Source organism: Labeo rohita, chromosome 18 (genome assembly GCF_022985175.1).
Source record: "Labeo rohita strain BAU-BD-2019 chromosome 18, IGBB_LRoh.1.0, whole genome shotgun sequence".
Lineage (NCBI taxonomy): Eukaryota > Metazoa > Chordata > Actinopteri > Cypriniformes > Cyprinidae > Labeo > Labeo rohita.
Window position 1 is genome coordinate 31360962 of NC_066886.1, and position 21703 is coordinate 31382664.

The following is a 21703-nucleotide window of genomic DNA, read 5'->3' on the forward strand; positions in this document are numbered from 1 at the left end:
GAGATTCAAAAAGTGTTAGGTTATGCCCCCACTCCCCTATATATATATTGTTGTAAACTTGCTCTGTAGCTCACCTGGTATAGTAACACTTGCAATTTGAAGCGCTCAGGGTACAAGTTTATAGAAAGTACACTAGACACTGCTTACATCAGATGTAGGTAATGATTTTAGCTAGATGCTAACACCTTTATGCAAACACAATGTGACAGGTGCCAAAACATTATGGAGTCACAAAGATTGATGGGAAATGTAGCCTGTCACCTCATAAAGCAGCTAAATGACTCATATTTTCTATGAAAGTCGATTTCTATTTTTAGTTAACAGTAAACAAAATATGTGCAAGCTAAACTGCAGAGAATACACTGAAAATGAAAACCTGGTGATGATTGCCAATTAGCTTCCTTCTTGACTGAAACCCTGAACTTGGAAAGTTTTCCAGTGCAGTTTATTTATAAAGTCTTTTTCTATCACCAGCAAACTGGATACTTTTTATAGTGCGTGGTATGTGAATTAGCACTTACCTTTTTGTGTGTTTTCTTTTTTTGTATTTTCAGGAGTGATGGGGGAGTACGAGCCCAAAATTGAAGCGCATTTTCCCCAGACGGTACTGGCAGCCAAAGGCGTCACAGTGAGGCTGGAGTGCTTTGCCCTTGGGAAGTAAGTATGTTGGCATAATCAACCCACCCCCACCCAGACCGCTTCCCGACACTGTGCCACCTGAAGGTGCCTTTCCATCACACAAAGGCAGAACACGCACCATCGCCCCCTTGAAACACCTCTTTTGCTGTTAGAATCATTAATAATCATAATTACAACCAATTTAACCAGTCAAACCACTTTTTTTTTCAGAATAGAGAGTAGAATGCATCCTCCAGAGATTAGATGGTACCAGGAGAATAGCTATTTTTATTCCTAACTCCGCTCTGCTGTTAAATGAGCTCTCCACAAGTATTGAACTCTGCGCCATAACTGATATAGTGGCAATTTCGCTGTGATTGGTGTAGAAACAGCACCAAGATTCAGCCCCTGGGAGCTGTACATTCTCGTAATAGTTGTACAGGGCGGCTGAGGGTGAGGGCCGAGGGTTGCGAGGGAGGAGAGCGATTTGAGAGTCTGCACATGCCATTGTTTGGAGGATGCTTTTAATATCTGCTGTGTTCACATATGGTCAAGGATAGCACAGTGAGAAATGAAAGTGGCCCGGTGAAGGCCCACAGCCGCAAGGCAGAAAAGCACTCCAACGTTCAGTCAGCGCAGCACAGTGCCTTTAAATGATGGAACAAGGAGGCATTTTTTTCCATACATGCTCAAGATGTGCCTTGCTGTGGCCTGCCGCTCGCTTACACATAAAGAGATAATGTGAAAAGTGCTCTCTGTTTCTCCTTGAGCAGAAATAGCTGGCATAATATTGAGTTTGTTTGGAGAAAATATATAAGAGGCTGTATGAAGGCGGCCATATGATATGCTAATCTTTTCTTCCTTTAAAACATGCTTTTGTGTTTGAGTGTTAATGTTGAGCTGTTTCTCTAGAAAAAAAAAATAAATTGGATGTGAATATCTAAAAAAGTTGAGTGGTTGATGTGCAGATCTTTTGGGGTGAATTAAAATATCAGGAGATATTCAATTTTCAAGCAAACTTTTCAAAACATTTAAAAAACATTTCACATAAGAAAAAAGTCAGTTTGTTGGATTTAAAATGATAAAATAATGAGGGCTGGTTTCACAAACAGGGCTTCGACTAAGCCAGGAGTAATTTTTTTATAAACATTCCTTAGAAAAATAAAACATTACTGGTGTTCATCTTGAGACAAAACAAGGTCACTGACATATTTCAAGATCAATCAGTGCAAGTTTCTTTCAGTTTTTTGATGCCTTCTGATTGTCAAATGTAATAAATTTTGCATTACATAATATAATAATAATTATATTAGAAAGTTACAATATAAATACGTAATTAACTGTGCAATATATAAAAAATACAAAATAAAAATATTTATTTATTTGTTTGTTTGTTTCTTTCTTTCTTTCTCTCTTTGGGATTCTCAGTTTGCATCTTAACAGAACTGATTATATACATACAAACACACCATTATTTTGCCTTTCTATTTTGTTTAGGGGGGAAAAAGCTAAAATGAAATATTATCACATGCAGAAAAAAGGATTCATTGGCATATTTTAATGCCATTCATTTTTTTATTTGTTTGTTTATTAACTAATATTTATGTATTCATTTTGTTATTTTCTGCTTTTTATTTTTTCATCATTGTCAGGTTACACTCTGTAGAATTTTCTTTGGGATTCTCAGTTTGTACCTTAACAGAACTGATAGTACGTTTTGCATAAAGGAAATGCAATTCTGCATTTTAAATACATAATCCAGCATCATCGTGCTGTAATTCTATTTGCGTTTGCTATTTGTAATGAATAATTCAAATGCAAAGCCTATCAAGCGCAAACACCTTCTAAGCCAAACTGTTCTAAGGGCCCAGTAATTGTTTACAGTGCCTTCAAGGACCCCTTTGTGAGGAAATGTCGTTTACAATTAATTATCCACATTAGAATAAGAAGTCATTACTTAAACCTAGACATTAATCTATGTATTCCTGTTGGCTTCTCTCTCTTAGTTCAATTAAACTTTACAGACTCTTACAGACTCTTAGCTCGCTGCTTAGCGAATGGAGAAATCACTGAGATCTCACCAATGGCCTTTCCCTTCACTCGCAGCTCATTTAGAGGCGATAGAGAGTCCCCTGGTGAACTTTAGGCCTCATCCTACTTACCCACAAATAAATGATTTATCAGTGCATGCTATTAGAAAATGCCATTCTTTATAATGAACTAAACTGAACTAAGAATCACTTTTAGTCTCACGCTGTCACTCAGTATGTATGACAACCTAACAGTCAGGGCGACTAAGGGCTTGGCATTGTGTTCGGGGAAAAGGCTAGAACGTTTATTGTCAATGGCGCGGGCGGTCTGCCTGAAATGTCTGCAGGGATGCTTTTCAGAGGCGGCATTGTACCGTACACTTTCAAAGGCAAACTGCCAGCTTATAATGGGGAATGGGTCTGGTGCCGAAAATGTTACCGGGGCTACAAGTGAGGCCGCTTTCACGCATGCTGGCATTTTGTTGAAGGTATAACCTTTTCTGGATGGTTCTCACACCACTTAAGAAATCATGGTTAGATATTTTGTTATGAAATTTTCTATTCAAATGATTTGCTCTTGAACATTTTCAGGGTTAGACAAACAATATGAATGGCAATTTTTGCTCATAAGAATTTAGTGGAGTGTTTTTGTGCATTTTAGAAGGGAATTAATTTTTGATTGAAATGATTTGATTTCACATTTTAATAACCTTAAAATTAACTTAAATTAGCCCACTAATTAAATTTAGTGCTATGTTTACTACAGATACATTTACATATTTATGTGTTTAATAACAAAAAAAAAAAAAAAAAACTTTGATATACTAAACAGGTATAGTTAAAGCATGCTAAAGTCTGCTTAAATATTTTAATTTGATTTTTATAAAATGCAACTATTGCACTTTAAATATCTTGCATTTAAAGACTGATATTATACAGAGATCATACAGTCCTTATTAACAGTGATATTACAACACATAGACATAATATTAAGAAATGTGCATTGTGCAGTAAAGAAATACTCCAAATAAACTTACATTTTAATTTTATATCAGTAAGTCTTAAGTGGCATGTCAATAAATATGTTAATAGATTTGAAGTATACTAAGTATGAAATAAATAATTCTAAAATAAATTATGGCATACGCTTTTTTACTAGGGAATTTGTTGGTAAATATAGAGTGTCAACTTATATGCATACGTTGGTAGTATGCTATTCTGTTAAGAAGCAATCAGAATTTTATCTTACTTTTTAGAAATATATATATATATATATATATATATATATATATATATATATTATATATATATATATTTATAAAAAGTAAGATAAAATTATATATATATATATATATATTATATATATAAGCAACTGCACAAATTGCATATTTTTGCTCAGTTTCGTCTATATTATAGTTTATGAGCCATAAAAGCATGATGTATCAAATAATAAATTTATCAAAAATAAAAAAATAAAGATTAACTTTTTTTTTTTTTTTTTTTTTTTTTTTAGATCATTCAAAACCAGAACTTGCATTAGTGATGATATGAGATATATACAAAAACTATACACACATTTCTCTGAATTTACAAAATCACTTAATACTAAATGTTTGTTCTACAAATTAAACAATCCCATGAGTTTTATTAGAGCCGTCGTAATTTAAATTGACAGGACAGAAATTTCATCCTGTGTGGATAAATGTCCTTGTACGATTTAAGCGGATGTAGAGGGACAAAAGGACTCAGAAATGTGAAGTTTTTATCGAAGGGCCTGCGGATGATTGATGCCAGTGTCGGGGTTTTCCTCGGCGTCACATTTCCATCGTTGGAAAGCTGTGAAATGGAGCTGTCACCATGTAGCAGTGCTGATCGTGTCTGATAGAGCGGGTTATCTACGCGCGGGCGCCGCACCTAGGAGGTCATATCACACGCCCGCTGCAGCCACAAATCGGGATGGATGGCAGTGTACAAATACTGCTTATCTACACAGCTATCTAGACGTTTATTGTGTTACCCACTACACAGCCACTTACAGAGTGCTGCCATATCAGATTGTCCTGTTCGTACTTTCAAAAAGACCACGGTATCAGCTTTACAAATTAGCACAGATACATGTTTTGGGCAGAGATAAAGGAACTGCTTTTACAAAGGAATTTTTTTTTTAGATGATGTACGTACTTTTAACACCTCTAGCATCGCTAGGTAGATTGGATCACAACAGCTGGGTTTCATGATGTTGTTAGGTGATGATTTGTGCTTCTGTAAAAGCCACAAGTCACAGTGATTTCAGCATTTTTTAAAAATAAAATAAAAAAAATAAAAAATTTGTGTGAAAGGCAAATTCCTAGTAGGAAATACTCTACCTCCCGAAGAGCTCGTCTACCAATCAGAGAGGTTGCAGTTACCTTTGAAACCTTGCGAATTTTTGTATTCATCCACTTCCATGAAGCACTGCAAATTAATCTAATCAGGTAAAAGCATATTTGAATATTTTACAACAATTTAAATTATATTGTTTTCACACTTACAAAAAGTCAATGGATAACAGATGTTTTGATTTGACTGTGATTTGCAAAGCTTCATAAGATTTATTGACTCATAAAACATGTTAAATACACAATCTTGTACCTTTTGTTCTGACTATCAAACACTTTTGCTTTAAATAAAACGTTGTAATGTTGTGATTCATATCAAAGTAAAGAACGCTTTGACACTCTTTGGCTTAGAACGCCTCCTTTTTTTCTTCAGTGGAGAAAATAAATACTACAGATATTTTGGGGAAAAAAGGCTCTATTGCAAAAATAACGACAGGTTTTGTTTTTGAAAAGGTTTTCTATACACACACTTCAGCTGCAGTTGGACAAAACAAACAGTTCCGCCCTGAAGTCACACTAAATTTTGAGCCAAAGTCATGCTGGTTAATATCTATATCTATATATATATATATATTACCAGTTAAGAGTTTAGATGCAAAACTCCATAAAAGCCATTTCGGTCAAAAATGAGATAATGATATTGTGAATGCTCTCGACACAGCCCAATCAGAATTACTTAGGTAGAAACCTATACATCGAAGCCTATATATATATATATATATATATATATATATATATTACTGCTTTATATTACTGCTTTAAATATTTATATATATACACTTTATGTTTCAGTCCTGTCCCCACTATCACCTGGAGAAAGATGAGTGGGAACATCCCCAAAAAAGCCCGTCTGCGCAAATCACAGGCTGTTCTCGAGATCCCCAACATCCAGCTAGAGGATTCTGGGAGTTACGAGTGTAAAGCTGAGAACACAAGAGGAGGCACTGCGTTCAGAGGACACCTACAGGTCTACAGTGAGTACAGATCTGTTTCTGAGAAACTGTGCAACCAGATCATTAAAACGGAAAGTTTGCAGACATTTGATTTTTTTAAGGTCCAGTTCTCGCTATTAACTAAAGGGATAATTCACCCAAAAATTACAAATACCCCATGATTTACTCACCCTCAAGCCATCCTAGGTGTATATGACTTTCTCCTTTCAGACGAATACAGTCGGAGTTGAATTAAAACTGCCCTGGATCTTCCAGGCTTTATAATGGCAGTGAATGGTTGTTGAGATTTTGAAGCAAAATAAAGTGCACCCAGTCATCATAAAAAGTGTGTTTGTTCAAGAAAAATATATCCATATTTAAAACTCCATAAACTGTACGCGTTTTCACGAGAGAGTTGCATTCCAGCAGATGATGTAGGATGTAGGTGAACACGTTGACAAATGTGTTGACAAACATGGAAGTGCCCAATGCATAAGAACAGTGGAGAGAGCAAAAAAAAAAAACACCGGTCACAACATAAAAAAAAAAATGAGGATTTGTAAAGAAAAATGTTGGAGGAGTTCAGTATAAGCCAAGAGGAGACTGATTTTCCTCAGCTGTAAACAAAACTTGGTTCTCACAAGACTAGCATATTCTCACCGGAGCTTACGCTACATCTATATCGTACATCATTTGCTGAATCACTGTGACTTACGGCATCAATTCACTTCAGAAGGCCTTTATTAACCCTATGTGGAGTACTTTTTATTATGGGTGGCTGCACTTTACTGGACTTCAAAATCTCAACAGCCATTCAATGCCATTATAAAGTCAGGACATTTTTTTTAATATAACTGAAGTTGTATTATCTGAAAGAAGAAAGTCATATACACCTATGATGGCTTGTGGGAAAGGAAGTCATGGGGTAGTTTTCATTTTTGGGTGAACTATCCCTTTAACTATGACTTCTATCTCAATAAACTCCTAATTTGAACTATTTGATTTAATAGTTAGTACGGTAGTTTTTCAAGTTTAGGTATGGGGTTGGATTAACCCTTAAATGCATGACTGTTTCGCCAATCATTATTACATATTCAGGTGTTTAGCGACCCAGGCCTATATATCCAGCACGGAGGGATCTCTAACTTCTGAAATAGCAAAAAAAAAAAAACAAATTTCTTGATATTTTAAGAACAATTACAGAAGAAGCCTAATTCTAATAAAATAGAGCCTATTTCGTTACCTTGTGAAATTTAGAAGGGTTCAGTTTGAGCAGATGATTGTACCATCGCCGTCATCGTCAGAGCACACTTCCACAGTATATTCAACATCTGGCTCATATTCACGATCTCAACCATATTTGCAACTATTGTTTTCACTGACTTCAAAATCAACAATTTGATTGCTGGCAGCTTATTCACCACATCCACCATCAAATAACAGTTTATAGTTTACTGCATACAGTAATTGCTCTGCAGTAAAGCCATTCAAACCAATTTAATTTTTGCTGATGATATTCTTTTGTTTATGTCTGCGATAATTACGAGTGAAACATCACGTCATTAATGTCTATCAAACAGTGCCACCTCAAGGATTAAAGGTGAATTTCATGTATTTAGTCATCAGACATTTACATACTTTTGCGCACGAAAATATACTTACACTATTACCTCGGGTCTCTAGCGACTGAGCAATACTAAGAAAGCTGATGTCAAACTTAAAAAAAAATAAGAAGGGAGAGGATAGTAAATGACGTCCCGAGGTATGCATTTAAGGGTTAAAGGGGTCATCGGATGCCCATTTTTCACAAGTTAATATGATTCTTTAGGGTCTTAATGAAAAGTCTATAATATACTTCGGCTAAAAATTCTCAATGGTTTTGTAAAACAACACCCTTTTTACATTGCCAAAATCATCCTGTTCTGGTTGAGGTTGCATTAATTGTTAATGTGCTCTGTGACGACCACTATGTTCATTACTACATCCAGCAACACAACACTTCAATTGCTCAGTCGAAGATTGAGCCACACCAACAGGCATCTGAGAATGGCTCAATTTGAGAAAGGGGATACTATTTTTACAGATTAATTAAAAACCACTGTATGGATTTTTTTATCATTATAGGGTAGATTTGTACATACACAGCCAACACACATTAATGTTCAAACAGCATGTAAAAGTGAACTTTGCATTTGATGACCTCTTTAAGGGTCATCTAAAATATATTCATGCAGAAAAAGGCATTAATATATGCTTTAGAAGTACTAATAAATAGCCAGTATGCTAGTAATATGCATGCTAGTTAATACTGAGAATCAATCCTTAAAATAAATCATTGCTGAAAGTTATGTATTATTTTGGTCTGCAATATATATGATAAGAGAAACAGAATGAGCAGGATGAATCACTACTCATTTGTAAGTTGTGACAAAAACATCTGCTAAATGAATAAATGAGCAAGTGGGGGATTGATAATGGTGTAAGGCAAGGCAAGTTTATCCTACAGACATGAACGATAGCTCAAATTGTCTGGTTTATGGAAGGAGATGTGCTATTTCATAGTGTGATCGGACTATCTAAACCAGTTGTGAGCCAGTGAGGTCATGTAGGGCCACTGTCCTGCAGCTCTATACTCAATCTAACATACCTTAACCAATGTTTTCAGGATTACTAGAAAACTACAGGGAGGTGTCCTATATTAAGGATGGAGCTAAACTCCACAGGACAGTGGGCTTCCAGGACTGGAGTTGCCGATCCCTGGACCAGACTATTGCAGAAACTTTCCAACATTGTTCAACACACCACACTATGATTTTCAAGCATAGATTAGCTGGTTCACAGTTGGTTTGATTAGGGTTGGAGCAAAACTCTGTGGGACAGTCAGTCTCCAGTAGCAGGGTTGAAGACCCCTACTCCATTATAACATCCATCCACATCACAGAACCTTTTAGCAATGCTTTCACAGCCACCCAGAACACCCTTGTTTTGGGTGGACGAGCACAACTCTCTTCTGAAAATGTAAAAATCTGGTTTTATAAGAGCTATCTGTAAAAAACAACTATGGAGTAATGCATTGCAGTAGTGTGGGAACAGGATCCGATGGGTCCATCTCTGATTAGGTTCCTTCATAAATTATTCCACTGGGCATACTCTCGCTCTCCTTGGCATAATTCTGACTGGCCTTTATGACAGAACGTATAAATTTAAGCAAAGTTGGCCAGCTTACATTTTTGTCAAAGTTTAGCGAGGACAAAATGACTCTGTCCTCAGAAGACTTTTGTCCAATTAAATTTTAGAGGCTATTCTATCATTATTCTTGCTTGCGTAGCTGAAAAGGCTATATTCTTCTGACCCACATATTTCCCCTGACCCACCGTAGCTTTGACGGGGGCCTAATACGGGCGTCCAGGACCACCATTCATCTTTCACAGAATCCTCTCTCCTTATCCGTTCGATAGGGTTTGTGACTTAGATGAAGTGTGTTATGTCATAAAAGTAAGTGTATCAGCGAGCCACAAGATGAATGCGGTGTCCCAGTGATTTTATGAAAACCTGGTTTTAAGAGGTGTAAGACTGTCACTGGGATCTATGATTCATCACACAGTCTTGCTGAACAAAGCTTGACAAAACAACAGCTGTTTGTCTTATCCGTCACAACAATGTCCAAATATACTTTTATTGTGTTCTCTCTGCTGTCAGTAGTTTAGTATATGCGTGTGATGAACTGTCCTGCCACTCTTCATGAATCTTAAAGTACTTCAGAGTAGAAGTGATAAAGGGTTAGTTCACCCAAAAATGAAAATGTGCTGTTAATTTACTCATCCTAAGACCATCCAGGATGTAGGTGACTTTTTTCTTCTTCAGTACAACAGTAAAGAAGATTTTTAACTGCAGGAAACCAATGGCTTTGGTTATTCATAAAATGCAATTCAGCATCTACAACCACAAACAATAAGTATAAGGATAATTATAAAGTTTTAGCCATTGTTCTAATACTATGAGAATAGCAAAATCCACACTACAGCTAAAATGAAAATGACACAGAGGAACAATATTGTTGTAAGCTATTTCAGAGCAATTTTTGCAGGTGATAAAAGATAAAAACATTGTTGACAGTCATTTAGAATGTACTCAAAAGAGCTTACATATTTAAAGTGGCAGATGGCAAGCGTACAGTAAACATAACGATATGGTCTGGATGTCACTATAGTTACATTAGTTACTACTGTACGTATAGTTACGTAGTTACTTCACAACTTTACAACTTGTCACTCCACAGAGAGAAGAGAGGGGCGGGGCAAGCAGAGCTCATTAACATTTAAAGCAACCTCGACCAGAACAGGATGATTTTTGCAGAGCTGATTTTGGCAAGGTAAAAGGGGTGTTGTTTTACACTACCACTGAGAATTTTTAACCAAAGTAGACTTTTCATTAAGACCCTAAAGAATCATATCATTTTGTGGAAAATGGGCATCCGATGACCCCTTTAAGCTTCAGACTATTATTTCATCCAGTCGGGGTGACTTGTAACCTCCACTTCCTGGTAACAAAGGCATGAAGTGCTCACACGTGAATATTGTGGGTCAAGTGTGAACCTTAGTCAGGTCGTAGTGGGAAAAAAAAAAAAAAAACAATTACATATTTACGTTTAATAATTAATTGGATCAACAAAGTTTGTGCTTAATGTACTTTAATTGTGTGGATGTAGTGCTAAAGTACAACTAAAGATATACTGAAGTAAATTTGATTGTGCTAAAGTGGAACTATTGCAACTTGCATTTAAAGAATGATATTATACAGAGATCATAAAATCCTTATTCACAGGGATATTAAACACATTTTAGGCATAATATTAAGAAATGTGCATTGTACAATAAAGAAACACTCCAAAGGAGAAGTCCTTTCCCAGTCCATCCTGATCATTTATGGATTAACTCTGACCGTTTATTTTTTAACTATAGTGAACAGATGACCACCCAAATCAACACCTGTTAAATAAGTGCTGGAAAAAAAAGAAAAAAAAAGTTATTTCATGATGAATGAAGTTGTGAACTACTATAGTATGTAGAGGTCAGCATACATGCTACAAATGCTACAAATGTTTAGTACATTTTAAATTGGTTTAAGAGATCTAAGAGATGTTTGCTATCAAAAATTGGCATATTTTTGTTACTAATTACTTTTGTCAAATTTTAATCCACTGTCAAACTTGAAAATGTCACACAGGAGGAAGTCACACTGGAGGAAGTCACACAGCTACGGTCTTTACCTGCATACTGTATTGCACACATGTCTGCTCTTACAATTAGCACACACCCAATTCAGTCTGCAAGCCCCTTTTGTCTTGACAGATGTGACTGAAGGCTTGCCTTGAGCAAGCTTCTCTCTCAGAGTAGGTTAGCTGTCTGCCGCAGCTCGTGTGAATTATATGTCACATGCAGCAGCCGTAGATCGGCATGCGTGTCCTGAGTGAGCAACGAGTCGGGGGCTGCCGACGGGCAGGGTGTGCATCCTCCTCAAGGCTGTGGCTTGCCGTTATTGTCCAGGCTGTAGGTCTGGAGTGAGAAATGGTGGTGTGAATGGAGGGAGGCAGTAAGTTTTATTACCATGTCCAAGAGCTGTAACTCAAGGAGCCCATGCCATTGCCGGAGGTTACTCACACCTTTCCTCTCTCCTTTTCTCTCAACCTTGTGAAATTGACACAAGATGCTTTGTTAATTATACAAAGTGGCTAGATACCTCACGGGAAGTGATATTTGAATAGACAGATGACCTGCTGCCATGTGTTGGCTAACTGATTTGTGCTAAAAAGAATATGATATTACATTACTCCTCCCATTATCTTTACTGCTAAGCAAATGGTGACCAGTAAAGTGCATCTTGAAACAGAGTGTCAATTGTGCGTACTCCCTAAAAAAGTAACTAATTACGTTACTTTTTAAGAAAAGTAATGCATTGCATTACTTTTGCGTTACTCTTTAAATCTGGGCTGGGCTTGCTTGTTTGTTTGTTAATATACAAAGTTCTATTTTTGGCAAAATAAAAGCCTTTTCAAACCAAAAGCCTCAGGCTAAAGTAAAAGTAAATTCACGTCTGTATAGAACACAGAAGAAGAAAGTTCAACACTCTTCAACAATAAAAAAACAAAAAAAAAGAACAAATGTTAGTCGGTACAGAGCCTGAGAAGTCACCTGTACGAGAAAACACAATTTCAATCCATGGTGACAGTTTTGCAATTCTTCCTCTCAGTTTGTAAACCGTACTCACAAATTCTTAAACTATTCCCTCGGTTTAACAAATCAAGCCCACGGATTAATTAACCATACCCACACATTTCCAATCTGTGCGCTCAGATTTTGTAAACCATACCTTCAGTTTTTGAATCCGTACCTACAAATACATAATCTGTGCGCACGCTTATTATTATTATTATATAATAAACCTGTTTTTCATTGTGTTATGACTGGCTTTTGACTAATTTGTTCCTCTTTTGTTGTATTGGATAAAAGCTTTTTTCTAAAGGCATATGTAGCCTAAATGTAGTAGTAGTAATAATAATAAGTTTTTTAGGAAAACATTTCAGGATTTTTCTCCATATAATGGACTGATATGGTGCCCCGAGTTTGAACTTCCAAAATGCAGTTTAAATGCGGCTTCAAACGATCCCAAATGCAGTTGTAAACAATCCCAGCCAAGGAAGAAGGGTCTTATCTAGTGAAACAATTGGTTATTTTCATAAAAACAATACAATTTATATACTTTTTAATGTCAAATGCTCGTCTTGTCTTGCTCTCCCAGTTAGGGTATGTCAAAAAAACACTGATCGTATTTTCTCCCTTAACTTCAAAATCATCCTATATCGCTGTTTTACCTTTTTTGTTAAGGGTGTTTGATCTTCTTTGCATGTTCACTTTGCAAAGACTGGGTCGGTGCTTCTGCAGTGATGTAGGATGATTTTGAAATCATTTTTGAAGTTGAGAGAGAAAATACAATTGGAGTTTTCTGACATACCCTAACTGTCTTGAGCCAGAATACACAGAGTTCAGGCAGAGCAAGACAAGAAGTGCATTTGAGATTAAAAAGTATTTAAATTGTATTTTTTTTAAATTAAAATAACTGATCGTTTCGCTAGATAAGACCCTTCTTCCTCGGCTGGGATCATTTACACCCGCATTTGGGATGGTTTGAAGCCGCATCTAAACTGCATTTTGGAAGTTCAAACTCGGGGCACCATAGCAGTCCATTATATTGAGAAAAATCCTGACATTTGTTTTCCTCGAAAAACAATGTCTTTACGACTGAAGAAAGAAAGACTATAACATCTAGGATGGCAAGGGGGTGAGTACATTATTTGTATATTGTTGTTCTAGAAGTGGACTTCTCCTTTAAGTTACAGACAGTATTCATGTTCGTTGTATAAAAAAAAAAAATTGTATAAAATGTCACACTAAGAATGATTATTAAACATTAAGTATTTGTTCACTACATAACTCGTATTCTTCCATTAATGTTTTGTTAGCCTTGATTATTCTAAAAATACTAATATATAGCAATGAGTGAGTATCTCACAACATTTTACTGTTGCTCAGATGAAATTCAAAGACTTTCCTGTGCATGCTGGGTACTGAAGGTCCACTGCTTTCAGAACTTTGCTGCTCATCATTCTTAATGAAAACACTCCCCACTGTTTCTCTCATACATATTCATTCTGCAAAAGGACAATGCGACACACGCTACCTACAAACTGCAGCTGTAGTTCCTGTTAACAAAGTTTTATAGTCTAGAAACAGTTGGAGCAACAGTTGGATGAAGCAATGGGAGTTTCTAACACTTGAAGTTTTTCACAAAGTGTTTCAAATGTAGAAATTACTGGAGAAAATCAGAAAAAAAAAAGTTACCCACTAGATCACAGTTCATTTTTAATGAGAAGGACTAAGGGCAAAATCTTAATGATCAAATATCATTAAATTTTAAGCTACATCTGCAGTAGATTTGCTTGACTAAAATCTAACAGGTTTAGTTCAGTTATAATGCATTAAGCAATTCTCTAACATTTCCAGTTATATTAAGTGCAGTACAGACACAGCTTTAATTGTTGTGACATAATATGTCTTTATCTTAAAATGAAACAAAGACACTTCTTATAAGGAAAGAAGAACATGGCTATCTTTTAAATAAAAGACATATTATTTATGCATTCTTTATTTTTATCATTCTTTTTTTAAATTAAATATAAATTAATCCCTTTTAAAGTGAATGTGAAAGTTAATTATTTTCTTTTTTTTATTATTTTCTTTACACACACACACACACACACAAACAATACACAGATACAGGTTAACATAATACAAGACAAAACAAATCAAATCAACCACAAAGTCAACAGCGTAAGAATAAACTAATAATCAGAATTACATTTGATTTAGTAGTGTTAAATGTTTTAGGATACTCATTTCTTTAACATTTTTTTCTTCTTCTTTCTTTTTCTTTTGTTGTTTAAGATTATTATCACACTGTGTGTCACTAAAGTGACTGCTGTTGTCACTTTAAATCCTAATGCACAGATCTACATCCAATTTTCTCCTACCAGTTTGCATTAATTTAAGACATAATTCGCTGTGTTTACATAAATGAACTGACATTTTGACATAATTTTATATTTGTTCATTCAATCATGAAGTCACAAAAGAAAACTCAGTTTAGTACTTGTACGGGTGCAAAAGATTATTTCTGATTGGATCTCTTCCCAAATCAGCCCTCTCTAACATTTTCATCTTGTTTTCATTTTTTGATGATGGGTGAATAGGTTTTCATCATAGTTTTGGCATTCAGAACTTCTTGTTTGTTTCGTCTTGTTTTTATTGGTGGCAAAAAAATGTTGATGATAAACTGCGCTGAAACAAATCATTCATCAACAAAATGAACACTGCTGCCAGCCTAGCTAGGCAACTACAAGAAAATACTCTTTTCTATTTCTCAGTCGTTGTAAATGTTTTGCTTAATTCAGTGTTTTACTCGCCTTTTTGCTGTAATTATTTGTGAATATAAGAAATTAGCTTTTTTATTTTATTTTTTTATAATTTTATAATTAATTATTGTTTAATTTATTTATTTATAATGTTTATAATTCATTGATACTTTTTTTTATTATTTATGTTGAGGGTTTTTTTTTTTTTTTTTTTTAATTTCAGCATGGCAAGTACAAATCTAAAGGGAAAAAATCCTTATAGTTAAGTCCTGATCTTGCATATGTTCCTTGTCTCCTCTGTGTTCCTGGCACAGCTCTGCCGCAGTGGATCAGCATGATAAATGACACTCAACTGGACAGCGGAGAGCAGCTCCATTGGGAGTGTCGAGCCACAGGAAAGCCCAGGCCCACATATCGCTGGCTGCGCAATGGAGAGCCTCTCAACTCACAGGTACACACACACACACACACACACACACAGCTCACTTATAAGAAAAAGAAATCTGTTTAATATTTCTTAAATGTAGACTTTTGCTTAAGGCCAGAAACATACTTTACGCAAGTAAACAAGCAACTCACAAATGCTCGGCCAACACAATGTAAGCTTGTGGTACCACTAAACCTATTTACATACACTTCTGCATTGCATACATAGGCACTCCAACATTTTTTTTTAAAACGGTCCTTGAAAATCACACAGTCAGCATTCTTACTAGAAACATGCTTGACCAATCACATTCGAGAAGCAAAACTAACTGTTGTTTAATGTATTACATATCACTAAATAGTAGTACAATGACATATCATTTGTGATATAGAAAGGTCTAATGCTGGTGTCACTCTGACAGATGTGTAATTGACATTAAACATGCTTTGAGGAGCAGCCTGACAGGTGAGCACATGGCTCTAAAGCAGTTGTCGTCTCCCCACAGAGCAGAGTGGAAATGGTGAATGGGGAGCTTATCATTCACAGACTGCAGCAGGCTGATTCGGGAATGTACCAGTGCATCGCAGAGAACAAGTATGGAGCCATCTACTCCAGCGCAGAGCTCAAAATACTGGGTAACTGCTTTAGAACTGTTTTTATCATCTTACTGTTTCAGCATAAAGAGAGTATCCAGTGGGAAATACCAAGCAGTAGATAGACTAGTTTTTATCTAGAATTTTAAAAAGTGGGCAATGATATTTTAAAAACGATAAAAACACTTAGCTCTCGACTGAATCACTTTAGTAGCTTTAATGGAACTAATTGAGGAAATTACAAATGGTGTAGATAAGAAGCAACATGTAGTGGGAATTCTCTTCGACTTAAAGTAAGCATTCGACACCATAATTTGTGATATTTTTTTACACAAACTATGTCGTAGAGGGGTTGGACTGGACTGGGTGAGTAGTTACCTAAGAAACAGGCAACAATTTGTAGAATCTGATGAATATAAATCTACAGTAACACTTTATTTTAAGGTGTCTGTAATACAGAGTAATTACCTAAATAAGTACTTAGTAGTAGCCGTTGTACTTACATGAAACAAAATGTACTTACCATGTAACTTGTTATGGAACAGCCTGTAATTACAATTTGTAATTATGTAGATGTAATAGGCAGCTGCTGTTACACATATGCCTGTTACACAGCTACTTTTTAGTAGCTTATGTCTGTGTACTTACATTTTTAATTACGTTGTATAGTCTTGCAACACATATGTAACAGTCTTTTGTAACTCGGTCTGTTACATATGTGTAACAGTGGCTGCCTATTACATCTACATAATTACAAACTGTAACTACAGGCTGTTCCATAACTTATATATGTATATATGATATGTAGATGAATAGATGTGATTGTGAATGTGGGTTATAATGTTGATTGCATTAGGATGGGTGATTTTAGGGTGACGGGTTGTTTATGATACAAAAAAAATTGGTTGGTGTTTAATTTACTGTATACAGATTTGCTGTCTTGTAAGGAATATATAATATACAATGATACAGATGCAATCTATAAAAGATATACTGAACATTACAGAATTTTAACATTACAGAACATTACAGAAGCTTTTGCTTCATCCTGCTCCTTTCCAGATATATTGTAATTTAAACAGGTCAAATAGGTTTGAAATGACTTAAGGAAGAGTAAATGATGGCAGAATTTTTAATTAACAAACCCTTAAAGACATTTTTACATATTTGTACTTGTTTCCTAATCATTAAAAGTGGTGCACACACACACACACACCTATAAGGCAGTTAAAAGCAGATGCAGAGGGGAAAAAAATTGATATATTGAAGAGAATTATGTTTGGGTGAATAATGTTGAAAAGGACATTTAACCCCACAGGTAAAGCTTGTTTCTTTCTTTTTCTCTGTGAGTGTTGAGCATTCCAGCTATTGACATGTGGCCTTCAATCACACACAATGAATAATCCTGAAACCTGAAACAGGTTGGCAACAAAGACAAAACAAGGCCAAATAGCAATCAATTTCTACTTTCTCGGAACTGGAAAAAAAAGTCAGGGACTAAAAAAGTCTGCTGCCAGCACATTTGAGGAAGAAAGAAACTTTGGTCATATTGAGTTAGGTGTCCACAAGGATCAGCTAAACTGAAGACTACACAGAGTTGTCACAAATGGCCCAGCATTACGACAAAAGAAGGCAGGCCAGATGAAATACGAGAAAAAGAAAGGGACTGAGGAGAAAAAGTCATGTTGGATCGGATTTAACTTGTTTGTCAGTCTCGATGTAATCCAAACAAAAAGAAAAAAGTTTGAGGCATTTATGAAAACGCCAGCTCTCAATCTGTGGATGGCAAGACAAAGGAGGGACGCACACTGGGATTGTGTGTTTACTGGAGACATCCTCATTTTCTCCCTGTCAGCTTTGATTGTCCCACACATTCCAAGATGCATGTGGTCGCCTTTTCATCGCTTTCCTGGGGGTCATTTTCATTTACTGTCCTCATTATGCGCTTTTGTTTGTCCACAGAGCTCTGATCATTCAAAGACAAGACGGCCAAAACAAATGACACTTTTTTTTTTTTAACAGCATTCATGTTCGATTCATAGTTGAAGCCTAATGACTTAATGTAGGAGAACACATTTATACTGTATAATATAAAAAAAAAAGTCTCTTATGCTCACAAATGTTGCATTTATTAGATTAAAAATACTGCACAAACAGTAATATAGTGAAATATTATTACAATATTATTATTTATTATTTAGTGTCACCTGATCCTGCAGAAATCTTTTTAATATGCTGATTTGGTGTTCAATTACTATCCATTATTATTAGTCCTTCCCAGCATTAATGGTTCTTAATATTATTGTCAGTGTTGAAATATTATCAATATTTATTTGAAATAGAAATCATTTATATGTTACACATATTTACTGTCTCTTTTTAACAATATTTGTCCTGATAATTTAAAATCATATAAAAAAAAATATATTTATACTTATATATACACTACCGTTCAAAAGTTTGGGGTCAGTAAGACTTGTAATAGGTCTTTAAAGAAGTCTCTTATGCTCATCAAGGCTGCATTTATTTGATTAAAAATATAGAAAAAAAACAGTAATATTGCAAAATGTTTTTACAATATAAAATAATGTTTTGTTTTTTTTTTTATTTTAACATACTTTAAAATAGAATTTATTCCTGTGATGAAAAGCTGAATTTTTATCAACTGTTACTCCAGTCTTAAGTGTCACATGATCCTTCAGAAATCATTCTAATATGCGGATTTATTATTAGAATGATCAATGTTGGATAATATCAACAGTTGTGCTGCCAAATATTTTTTGGAACCTGTGATTTTTTTTTTTTTTTTTTTCAGGATTCTTTAATGAATAACAAGTTTAAAAAGTACAGTGTTTATTCAAAATATAAATATTTTATAACAATGTAAATTATTTATTATTAACTTAATACATCCTTGGTGAATAAAAGTATTAATTTCTTAAAAAAAAAAAAAAAAAAGAAACAATAAAAATGTACTGACCCCAAACTTTTGAACGGTAGTGTATTTTTTTTTTTAAATTCAGATTTAAAGGGTCATGACATGGATTTTTTTAAATTATTTAAATATGCTCCTTGAGGTTTACTTATAATGTTAATACAGTTTTTGCATAATAAATAAATAAATATGTGGGAAAAATGATTATTTTTAACTGTAAATCATCTTCTGAAACAAGCCGCACATTGCATCGTGTTCTTTTTCTGGCGTAAATCCTGGGTTATTCCTCTCAGCGTGTCTTCTTATTTTAAAGATCTATCTTTTGGCATTTTTGCCTTTATTGTGAGAGGATGGTTTAGAATTGACAGGAAGTGAAGGGAGAAAGAGGGGGATCGGGAAAGGTCCTCGAGCCGGGATTCAACCATGGGACGGCCGGAGCGCAATAGCGCTGTATGTTGGCACACTACCCGCAAGGCTTTTGGCGCTGATCTCAGCGTGTCTTTTTTTAAAAATGAATAGCTTTTTGAAGTTTAATTTTCACATTTGTTTGCAGAGGTGATGTGGGTGTTTACATGTTATGCGTCTCAAGTGGTCGATTGTAATATCAAAAGCAAAAGTAGCGTGATTATATTAGAGATAATGAAGTCAGACAGGAAAGACTGGACATCGCGTTTGTTTCATACAGATTACTTTATCACAGGGTATTTGTTTTCTATACATATACATAAGCTTTCTATACATATATACATAAGCTTTCTATACATATATATACATAAGCTTTCTATACATATATTTCTCATGTCTGTGAGGCAAGTATTTGCTGAGACTCAGGTTGTTTTATTTACGTGCCTGTGAACATAGGTGACAGAGACCGAGATGGCAGAGAGCGCACCCTGCTTATTTTCTTTATTTTATAAAAGCACATTGTTTTGTTGGCGCTGATAGCCTTGTGGGCAGAGCACTGACATATGGCACAGTTGCACTTAGGGTGTCCCGAGTTTGAATCCTGCCTCGTGGACCTTTCCTGATCCTGCTCCCCTCTCTCTCTCCCATTCACTTCCTGTCATATCTTCACTGTCCTATCTAGAAAATGCAAAAACACCAAAAAAAAAAAAAAAAAAAAACCATAGGAAACAGTATCAATGCCCCCTCGCTAATGCATGTGACTGTTTTGACAACATCATAAAAAGCGGCCATTTTCAGATAAAGCATTATGAAATCATTTACTTAATGTTTGTGATGCAGCTGCAGTCAGATCTAGTACCGTTTCATCTTTCAACAAATATTTCTTTGTGAATGTCACGGTGCCTCGATTATAAAACAACATGTTCCCGAAGTCCGAACAATCCTCTGATACGATCTGGGATGCCATTAAAAATAAACCATTCACTAGTTCCTTATATGCTGCATGGTATCTGTACAAAAATGCAAATGAGCTGTTTAAACCAAACGCACCAAAACAAATGTTCTTTCACTCCATTTGTCCTATTGACGACAGACTCAAGTGCGTGGACTGTGTCAGAAAAACGAATGCACATCTGTATACTGTATACAGTGTAGACAAGATAGCAGCAGTGATTGTAATTACTATTTGCTTTTGACGTGATGCGACACTCGCATTCAAGTGTAATCAAGTGTCAGACGTTAAGCTACTGAATGCCAGTGGGCGGGGCTTATGGTGAGAAAATTACTATTCGTCGATGCTTTGCTCTGGAGGCGGTGTTTATACAGTTGACTGCACCCAGGTAACATCACCTTGCACCTCAGATCCAGACGAGCTGTTTTTGGAGCTTGATTAAATAAATGCTTTGTTTATAATGAGAAAGAGGTTTTAAGCTATGAAATTTGCAGGATGTTTTAATGGTAGAAAGACGTCTTGCAAAATTTTACTGAAGGCGAGTTGAAGATGAACCCAAATGCAGTTTATGGTAGCACTTTATTTTGATAGTCCACTTTAGATATTCTACTAACAATAAGTAACTTTACAACTACATGTCAACTAGCAGTCATTAGACTATTAGTAGGCTGTCTGCTTAATATCTTCTAACACTTTAGTTTGATGGTTCCATAGCATACAACATACTGACTATAAAAATCTTTGCAAATATGTGTAAACGTATTCAACTAACCCTAAACCTAACCTAACAGTCTACTCTGAGAAGTAGTAGACATGTAGTTGCAAAGAGAATTAGTTGACATGTAGTTGCAAAGTTACTTATAGTTAGTAGAATGTCTTCAGTAGACTATCAAAATAAAGTGTAACCCAGTTTATTATATCCAACATAAACAAATACAAAAAAAACAAAGACTTGACTTGACTTGACTAGACTAGACTAGACTAGACTACAGAAATGAAACAACTCACCAAACAGAGGTTACATACTTTCAATACACGACCGGGGCAACGGCAACGTGAGGGCTACTTATAGCAAACAATAAGGGTTACATGACATAAACCAACCACTGAGAAACAAGACAGGAATACATGAGGATCAAGGGAATCACATGACAAGACAGGAAGCATGACTAAATATCAAAATAAAAGACATGAAAACATGAAACAAACCCCAAAACCAGGCGTGAAACAAAATATCGAGCAAATGTGATTTCTCATTACAGGACCCCTTTAATAAAAATTCAAAAATAGTAATATTATCACAGTATTATTAAAATGTAATATATTCCTGTGATGGCAAAGCTGTGAAAAAACAAAATAGAAATGTTTAATATATTATAAATGTATTTACTGTCACTTTTGATCAATATCCTGATAATAAAAAAATAGTTTATACATTTTTTATTAAATTCAAATTTAATAAAAA

At 35.2% G+C, this 21703-nt stretch overlaps 1 protein-coding gene across 1 annotated transcript in view; it reads left to right on the forward strand.

Annotated features, from left to right (window-relative positions):
• The window catches only part of cntn5 (contactin 5), a 316602-nt gene that overhangs the window by 227526 nt on the left and 67373 nt on the right, over positions 1 to 21703 (forward strand). The window contains 4 exon segments of the mRNA XM_051135268.1: positions 555 to 657; positions 5819 to 6000; positions 15241 to 15377; positions 15859 to 15988. Of these exon segments, the coding sequence (XP_050991225.1) occupies positions 555 to 657; positions 5819 to 6000; positions 15241 to 15377; positions 15859 to 15988 (552 nt within the window).